Below are 10,500 nucleotides of genomic sequence, written 5' to 3' on the forward strand. Positions count from 1 at the left end.
TTTATTTGAATAAAAATTAAGTAAATTCGTTACATTATGATCCATAGAAACGGAAGAACCGTAAGTGCGATCCTGTAATGTTTACATCTGGCAACGTGCTTGTTTGGATCTGTTTTTGTCCAGAAAATTCTATGCAGTTTTGACAATCGTTTGGTAAGTTTGAATACATTTTATTGATAAAGATCGAAATGAACCACTCATATAAGTCACCATAATTAAAAAGTGCCTATGAAACACCAATTATTTATATGATTATCATTTTTTTGGTCATTGTGTTTTACTTTAATGTAAAATGAAAACAAAAAACAACAGCATTATTCATCCTTTACATTTTAATATTTGATTATATTCGTCTCTTGCAGGCATGTGTTTTTTGTGCTATTAGATTTAAGAATATACCTTATGGCTGTTTAAAAATCTGTGCCGATTATATGGTTGAACTGGAGAATATTAGCTGTGGAACCGTAGCTCTAGAATCCGGGTCCATTCGCGCCCATTCACGTTCGCACCCACTCATGTTCGCCCCCTTTCACTTTCACACTCTACATGTTCGCGCCCAATTTTAATTGGTTTTGTGTTTAATAACTTTGTATTCAAGTTTTGGCAAGTGTACGTATTCTTATAAGTATAATTGTTTCCATTGTCTCAAAATAAAGTGCGACAGCATTTTTTTTTTCGTTGAATAAATCTAAGGATCATGTTTCGGAAAGTGTATTGTTAAAAAAAAAAAAAAAGTCCTTTCTAAAAAAAAGTCATGAGTGGGATTCTGTCAAAGTTTTATTTTGTGTTTAATAACTCTCAATCATGTTTTAGTTAGTGTATTGCTATAAATTTGTTTCACTGACTTGTTTCAAAATAAATTGAGATTCTGTTTTTTTTTGTGTGTTGAATAAATTTTATTATGTTTTGGTTTTGGTTATGATTTGTGTATTGCTATATTTTATTGTTTCATTGTTTCAGATCAAAGGGACCAAGCTGTTAAAAACAATTAATTTTTGTGTTTTTCATTTAAAATCTTCCATGTTTTACTCATACCAAGCTATAAATACATTCAGTATTTACACCAAAGCAATTTAAAACAACAATCATGATTTTCGAATTATTCAACTGGAATTTGAATTAAAATTGGGCGCGAACGTGTAGAGAGCGAACGGACCTTGGGTGCGAAAGTGCGAGGTGCAAACGTGTAGGGTGCGAAAGTGTATTGGGCGCGAACGGACCTGATACCGTAGCTCTAAGGTCCTTATGTTATTTTTTGACTATTTGCGGACTACAAATAGTCTTAAAATAATGCTGTTCTTGAACTTTTGACATAATAAAACATTCACTTTTCCATTGTGGTGTCATAATATATGAGGAGGGTTTAATAGGAGCTAGGGTCCTGATCCCGAAATCCCGGGCTTAAAAACACAAAATCCTGATGTCCCTAATTTAAATAAATCTCCATCCAGAAATTAAAAAAAAAGAATTCCCAGATCCCAGATCCCCTCATATATTTTCTATTGTGATGTCAAAATTTCACAGAAACCTTTGTGATGTCTGGTAATGGCGGACAAATAGCTTTAAGGTATTAAAAAAGAAGATGTGGAATGAATGCCAATGATACAACTCTTTACAAGAGACCAAATGACACAGAAAATGACAGCCCTAGGTCATTGTATGGCCTTCAAAAATGAGCAGAGCCCATTCCGCACAGTTAGCTTTAAAAGGCCTAGAAATAACAAATGTTAAACAATTCAACCCAGAAAACTAAGAGCCTAATTTATGTACAAAATAGTTGATAATAATTGATAAGTTAACTATTACTGTGGCTTCATTAATATTTGTGGAATACCAATTTTTGTGGATTTCGTTGTTACAGATGATACACAAAGATGAAATAAAGTCTTTTGCAAACCCATGAGATCAAATATCCATGAAAATGCAAGTTTTTCTCAATCCACTAAAATTGGTACCCATGAAAATAAATGAATCCACATTATCTTTGAAAAAATTCATTTATTATAGAATATACATCCATATACATCCTTGACTGAAGAAACAACATAGAGAATGGTAAAGTTACACATTAAGAAAGGAGATGAGAGCCAGTTTCTCTATGAAACAACAGTGGAGATGCCTGTAGATGATTTGGTAAAGGATGTCTCAGCTATTTACAATGGCAGACTTAAAGTCCAGAGACTCTGTGCAGGTACAAGTATATAATTTAATTTTGGATGTAACAAGTCTTCTGGTTGGTTGACAGTGGCTGACAGTGTTTTGACTATCAGCTCGTAGACATAATTTTGTCATGTGACTGTGACTTCGTGTATGTTTTTTGGTGATGTATTCCGGCTTATTACAAAATTTTGAATTAAATTATTAGGAATGACTAATATTTTTCTGTCTTTTCGAAATAACATCAAAAATGTGGTGCACACTTTAAAATTTTAAACCACTACACAGGTTATTCAGTATGCACCACATTTTTTATGTTATTATTTCATAGACAGAAAAAATAGTTCAGTCATGCCTTAAAATATATGTTAAATAGACACCACAATCCAGTTTGACCTTTTTTTGTTTGAAGTTTTCACATGCTAGTTATGTCTTTCATTTTTTAGTATTTAGATTGTTTTTTTTTTTTTTTTAAAGAATATATTGTGTAGGAGATGACGTATGACTGCCAATAGGACACTATCCACCAAAGTTCAAATCAAATGGATGTAAGCAATTTTGAACATGTTCAACTTGCAATTAACAAATTTGATCTTAAAAAACAGGTTTACACACAGATTTAGGCATAATATAGTATGAACCTCAGCCTTACTGCTCAAATCTTTTTTTTTCACAGATGGCTTCGAATAAGGCATACACAATTATGATAATACTTGTTTATATTACAGAAATGGAAGAACTTGCCAAACATGGAGTTACATTACCTCCAAACATGCAAGGTTTAACAGAGGAACAACTTGTGGATTTAAAACTTAAGGATGACTGGGGAGAGAAGTGTATACCAAGTGGAGGTTGGATAGAATTTAAAGATCCGCTGACAATTAGGAATGGAAAAGGTAGTGTATAGATACATGTATAAGCAGATTTGGTATGAGTGCCAATGAGACAACTATCTCATCCTAGTGACAATTTGTAAAAGAAAAACTATTATGTGTCAAAGTACGATCTTCAACACAGAGCCTCGGCTCACACAGAATAGCTAGCTATGAAGGGCCCAAAAAATACATGTTTAAAACCATACAAACGGGAAACCCAATGGTTTAATCTATATAAAAAATGAGAAAAGTGAAACATTTATGAACCACATTAACAATCAATAACTACTGAACATCAGATATCAGATATATATTTAAATGGTCAAAATATTATTACATGTACATTTGTGTATGTAACAAGCTAAAAACAAATCATAACTCTGTGAAATTTGGTAACCAGCTGCATGTGAGCATTCCATTCTATTGGATGCTTATGATTTTGATTTAATGTACATGTTTTCTTACACAATTTGGCAATTTATGAAATTTTTGTCACATTTTTCTGAGGCTTTAAGAAATTTATGAAATTTGAAATTAATTGATATGTGATCATACTTAATGTGTGATGTATTTTCATGTCCATTGCTCATCAAACTTCCTGTTTACCAAATATTATAACAAGGATTTCATTTGTGAGCAATAACATGTTTTAGTCAAGATATTGTTTTATCTAAAAAAGAACAGTATCTTTTTGAAAATTAGAGCAATAACCTCATGTTCATGACTGTTATAAAAACCAAGAAATATCAACATTTTCCTGTATCTATAGAATCAAACAAAAACAGATTTAAACTTTACAAATGAGGAAAAAATATTTGCCTGAAGAAAGCAGCACATATATGTCCATGTTTACACAACATGTCAATTATGGCATAAATTGCATGGTGATGATAATTGTGAATTGTCAAAAATATTCTTGACCAGTAATTTCTCATCTTTAAACTTGTAAAGTATCTAGATCTTTATTAGATTATGGTTTTAAATATTTCAGCACCACAGAAGAACATGGCAGATTTGATAAACAAGACAATAAAAGAAGCCAAAGACATGATATCAAAGGTAATACACAAAGATAATTAAAATGAAGATAAAAAAAATCTAATTTGTATGTTTGTGTATTTGCTTTACAGTTGGTCGGCTAGCAAATTTTTGTTATTTAAACGGACTTATGGATATTTAAAGAAATCACATAAGATGCCAATACCTTGTTGGTTGGATTTGATGATTTAAAATGTGAAAAAAAAACAATTTTCATCAATCATGTACAGATGTTGTAAGGTAGATAATTCTGATCTTACTGTAAAAGGTTCAATATAGTTAAATGGACTCAGACATTTTTTGCCCAGACAGTGTAACATATAAATATACGAAATTTCTCATGAATTCTTTTTATAAAAGTATATTAATCCTATGTTATTACCAGTACTCAGTAAATAAAAAAAATAAAAGACTAATTTGGTGGCCAAATGGTCTAAGTAGTTCTAGTACTGTAATCACTAGCCAGTTAACACTGAAGTTGAGAGTTGGAACTTTGCCAGCCTGGCCAAAAATTGGCATTTAAACACCAATAATCAATAAATCATTCTGATGTTTCCAAAACATTTTCTTTTTAGAAAACTTTTATTGCACAGTTCATTGTAATCAAAAGCTTAATACATTGTACTTATACAAAGTAATATTAACCTATTTCTGTACTTTCTATATTTCAGAAAAAGGTACAATCAGATGATTTAGTTACTCAAGCTACAGTGAAGGAAGCGCTAGACATATTACGTGGGGCTGTAATGATTGTATATCCAATGGGATTACCACCTCATGACAAAATCAAACAGGAAATAGAAAATGAAGAGGATTTATCTGGAACACAGGTAAAACATTGGAGAATTTACAGCAGAAAGCATTGAGTGTGTATGTAAAGGTAGAATCTTTTGTTAGCTTAACTACCCTCCTTTAAGAGTAGACTAGTCCTACAGACAGATAGATTGGCTATATGTTGGACTAGTCTACTCTTTAAGAAGGGTAGTTTGCCTAACTTAATAATGACTTCAGGGTTCAGCTAGCAAGCAAGCTAACCAAAGAAATTACATTGGCAGATCCAGGGGAGGTTCCTTGGGGTTGGAACCCCCCCTTTTTTTGGCCGATCAATGTCCATGAGGCATATGAACTCGACTCCAATCTTAATTGACTAGGATTTTCAGTTTTCCTATCGAAGGTCTGTAGTTTTCTCTGGGCACCCCTGCCTCTTCCACCAATAAAAACTAGCTGCCATAAAGTAGCACAAAAGCGGTGCTTAAAAGTGGCTTTTAGACATAAAAAATCAAAATCTGCTGTCATTTTAATATTTTCCAGTGAAGGTAACAAAAAGTGAGTTTGCAATATTCTGTCAATTTTAAATTATTGAAGTCATCAGTGACAAAAATATGATTTATCAAGGTTTACTCTACAATAACAGGGTAACTTCACAAAAGGCATCACTCTTGCCAAAAATATATATTAAAAGTAAGTATTTAAGAGTTTATAGATATAGAAAGATGTGATATGAGTGCCAATGAGAAAACTCTCCATCCAAATAATAATTTATAAAAGTAAACCATTATAGGTCAAGGTACAACCTTCAACACAGAGCTTTGGCTTACACCGAACAGTGAGCTATAAGGGGCCCCAAAAATTACTAGTGTAAAACCATTCAAACAGGAAAACCAACAGTCTTATCTATATAAAAACAAACAACAAAGTTACATTTAAGTAACATTTCAATGTTTATCTGCAAACTTGAAACATAACTTAGGCCAAATAAAAATATATGTGTGGTTCCAGTTACCCAACATGCCCTTCTTTTAAGTCTTGATATAAGCCTACCCTAAAGATTTGTCATTTTTATTAAGCACTGCTAAAGAAAGAATGTTGCTCCCATAGACTCATTGTAAAAATAAAACATAATAAAAAGAAATCCCTTCATACCTACCCTAACTAATTTAGATGTAACTGGAACCACACATACTTTTTTATTTGGCCTAATGAGAAGAGAAAATGAGACCCACAAGATAAAATTACAAGAGAACACCCTAAGTTATAGGAATGAAGTGAATTCTTTTTCATTCTTATTCAATTATTAATTGAACTATTTTAAGTATTCACAATTTTTCAAAGAACCATTTTTGTCGAGCCTGCAACTTTTGTTGCAGAAAGCTCGACATAGGGATAGTGATCCGGCGGCGGCGGCGGCGGCGGCGGCGGCGGTGTTAGCTCACTTCTTAAAAGCTTTATATTTCAGAAGGTGGAAGACCTGGATGCTTCATACTTTGTATATAGATGCTTCATGTTACGAAGTTTCCGTCAGTCACATGTCCAATGTCCTTGACCTCATTTTCATGGTTCAGTGACCACTTGAAAAAAAAGTTCAAATTTTTTGTAATGTTGAATTCTCTCTTATTATAAGTAATAGGATAACTATATTTGGTATGTGCGTACCTTGCAAGGTCCTCATGTCTGTCAGACAGTTTTCACTTGACCTCGACCTCATTTCATGGATCAGTGATCAAGGTTAAGTTTTGGTGGTCAAGTCCATATCTCAGATACTATAAGCAATAGGGCTAGTATATTCGGTGTATGGAAGGACTGTAAGGTGTACATGTCCAACTGGCAGGTGTCATCTGACCTTGACCTCATTTTCATTGTTCAGTGGTTATAGTTAAATTTTTGTGTTTTTGTCTGTTTTCTCATACTATATGCAATAGGTCTACTATATTTGTTGTATGGAATGATGGTAAGGTGTACATGTCTAGCGGGCAGATGTTATGTGACCTTGACCTCATTTTCATGGTTCAGTGGTCAAAGTTAAGTTTTTGAGTTTTGGTCTTTTTATCTAATACTGTATGCCATAGGTCAACTATATTTGGTGTATGGAAATATTTTATGATCTTTATGTCAGTCGCGCTGGTTTTATTTGACTGTGACCTCATTTTCACGGTTCATTGCACAGTGTTAAGTTTTTGTGTTTGGTCTATTTTTCTTAAACTATAAGTAATGGGTCAACTATATATGTTGTATAGAAGCATTGTTAGCTGTACATGTCTGCCTGGCATGGTTCATCTGACCTTGACCTCATTTTCAAGGTTCATTGGTCTTTGTTTAGTTATCTTGGTTAATGTTAAGTTTATGAGACAGTTGTAATAAAACTAAGCTTTATACTTAGGACTATCAACATAATATCAATGATTAGTATAGAAGGCGAGACATTTCAGCGTGTGCACTCTTGTCTGTTTATAAACAAATATTTCTTATTTCTTCTTTACATTTACATATATATGTTAAATTTAAAAGAAATTAATTGGTAAAATTGAGATTGTTACTTACAAATGTGTTGTATTTCTTAAAGGCATCTTTAGACGTAATTGAAGAGGAAAATGCATCTATTTGGTTCTCAGGAAAAGAAATGTTAAGAGGCAAGAAACTGAAAGATTTTGCTGGAAAGAATGAAAAGACAAAAATTATAGCAAAAATTCAAAAGGTAAGAAGACCTGTGTAATAACAGTCTGATTTTCTTATTAACCTGAACCTTGAGCTATCTAGTACTCAGATGTGTGAATTAAACTGAGAAAACTACTTATCCTTGTCTATTGTTGCAAAGGGGTTATCTGAATAAAATTCTACAATCAAGTATGGTAATTGATATGTCCACCAAAGTTAAAAGGTAAAGCAATTTCAATTTAAACTGAAACAATGAATATGGTATTTTTCACTTGATAGTTTAAACATATTTATTTATAGTGGATTTGGAAACAAGTAATGGCAACTTATATTAATCCCTTTCCCCTTTATATGTGCGAGTGCTACCTTGTAGCAGCATTAGACTGCTCTTTTTTGGAAATCTACAAGGGTGTCTTTTATGCGCAAGAGATATTGCTCCCTCTTAAAATAGGTCAGCCATTTATCGTTCCTTTCCCACAGTCTATTGTCATTACTCAAGACCATACTCTCAAATGGTGTCAAGAGAGAGCTGATAATTCGGCCCCTTAAATTTTCTCCCCAGAACAGCGATGGAACCAGTAACCTTTATGTTAGTATTCCGATGCGCTAACCATAACACCATGTCTCTCTTTCACTTGGTACATACTCTATTATATAATGATACAAGTTTGATCGTTAGGTATGTCCTAGTTTGATTGTTTGACCTTTTATCCTTGGTTTTCTAATCTCTATCTTTTAAAAAAAAAATTGTAATTCTATTAACAACTTTACATTGATAATTACTTTTAAAATTGTGTGAATTGTTTGTTTTGGCAATGCCATGTTGTTTTCAAATTGTAGACAAGACATGTCATAGAATACCTCTGTCTCTTGTCTGTCAGACACATGACCACTTATTAGGAAAAAACATATTATAATAATTTTAAGATGGTACAAAACACCTTGACTAAAATTAATTTGGCTTGTTTAATTTTCATAAAGTTTTGACAAAATATTCACTTTGACCGTTTGAAAGAATATAAAAATTTCAAATAACTTGAACCACATACATTCCTGGAAAAAAATACTTTGATATATTCACTTATTTTGATTATTGAGAAGCTTTATATTTCCTTAACAATAGACCGTTATAAAGGTTCAGCTGATTTATACAGAGTTATCTCCCTGTAGTGTTATGTACCACCTTAACAAACATTAAGATCAGATTTGACCAGAACTGAAGATGACATTTTTGTGAATAAAAGATTGCGACTATTTCTTTAATTGTGTGATACTGACTTTTATAGAGAGGACAAGGAGCTCCTGGCAGGGAACCAGTTGTTAGTGAAGCTGAACAGAAACAGATGATGGCATATTACTATAAGAAACAGGAAGAAATGAAGGTTTGTATGTTACTGAATCTTAGAAGTCCATTGACCTATTGGTTTATGGTACTAGAATATGTTTATTATTTAAGATTTGGACCTAAAGATTTATTACTCCCCTTTTATTTATAATCATGATTTTCTTTTATGAATGTCTATTACGATTGGGAACAATTGTGTTGGATTGAGGCAAAACTTTTGTGAATATTTGATTTCTTTGTTTTTCCAAAGATTGAATACAAGCCTATAGAAAGTTTGAACTCCATGGAACATTAATATTTGTGGTTTTATACCAAAAACACTGTATTCCATGAATTTGGTATCCAATGCAAGATTATGTTTCAATATTATATATATATATATAGGTGTAATACCACCATTGATTTTTCCCTATAAGTCTTTGTTAAATTTGCACTTTTCAAAAAAAAAATGCAGAAGTTATCTTTGTTTCAAATAAAGAAATACTTGGCATGAGTAAAGTTTTATCCTGTCCAGTACCATAGAAAATATTTCACATTACATTTCATTGCATACAAGTAAATAACCATCACTGGAAGTTAACCAATCACATTTCTCCCCATATCTAACCTGTGTACAAGGTTTAAGAACCATGTAACCTCAAGTTTACAAAATATTCTATAGAAAGGGTTAACCCCAAATAAAAATAATAATAGTGATTTGAAATACCCAAGACATATGCTTATGAAACAGAAATGTTTTACTGCAATAAAATGTAGGATTAATTACTTACAACTGTCAAATTCAAGGGAATTTTTTTTTTCAACCTATTTTCGTATACAACGGGATGTGACGTACCATGATTTGGTGGTATTACACCTAAATATAGATATTAGAAGATGTAGTGTAAGTTCCTATGAGACAACTCTCCATCCAAATCAAAATTTGTAAAAGTAAACCAATATAGGTCAAAGTTCAGTCTTCAACACAGAGCCTTGGCTCACAACGAAAAAGCAAGCTAAAAAGGGTCCCAACAATGACTAGTGTAAAACCATTGAATATAATACATGTATTTCAATAAAACTATTGCAAACATTTATTAATTTACAATTTACACTGTTCAAGATATTTTTTTCATTTTACATCAAACCTAATGGTTTTTACTTAACATTACAGAAACTTGATGCAGAAAGTGAGGAGGCCTACTTAGATTCTGATTGGGCTGACAATGCAGCACTAAAGAGAAACTTCCATGGACTCAATAACATCAAATGGGGACCTAAATAGGGCTGTAATGTTTGTAACAACCATCCATATGTGTTCAAAGTAACTAAGGAAGACGTATCTGTATTACATATACTTCTGTATGAAATTTCTCATATGTACTGGCTCTGATTTAATATAATGAACATTAGTGAAATTACCAAACTGATGGTTTCAACAAACTGTATTTTGTAAAGTGGAAAATTGTAGCAAATTTTGTGATTCAGATAAAATTGCAAAATTATTCCAATGCATGAATTTTATCTTAAAGGTAGATGAGATCAAGAAATACATAAACATTTAATCTTATGAACCTGATGTTGGTCTTTGAAATAAATAAAAAATTCTAGTATCACCATTTACAATGGTTACTGGCTGGAATGTTTCATATCATAAGGGATAAATAAAAATTA

General features: G+C 32.1%; 1 protein-coding gene across 1 annotated transcript; it reads left to right on the forward strand.

Annotated features, from left to right (window-relative positions):
- Positions 1–47: 47 nt before the first annotated feature.
- On the forward strand, positions 48–10,205 carry LOC143047680 (cilia- and flagella-associated protein 298-like). Its single transcript, XM_076220882.1, has 8 exons — positions 48–153; positions 2,008–2,191; positions 2,886–3,053; positions 4,024–4,091; positions 4,742–4,900; positions 7,411–7,542; positions 8,789–8,884; positions 10,001–10,205. The coding sequence occupies exons 2-8, from the start codon at positions 2,053–2,055 to the stop codon at positions 10,109–10,111; spliced, it is 873 nt and encodes a 290-aa protein (XP_076076997.1). The 5' UTR covers positions 48–153; positions 2,008–2,052; the 3' UTR covers positions 10,112–10,205.
- Positions 10,206–10,500: the final 295 nt, after the last annotated feature.

Source organism: Mytilus galloprovincialis, chromosome 10 (assembly GCF_965363235.1).
Source record: "Mytilus galloprovincialis chromosome 10, xbMytGall1.hap1.1, whole genome shotgun sequence".
NCBI classification, from domain to species: Eukaryota; Metazoa; Mollusca; class Bivalvia; order Mytilida; family Mytilidae; genus Mytilus; species Mytilus galloprovincialis.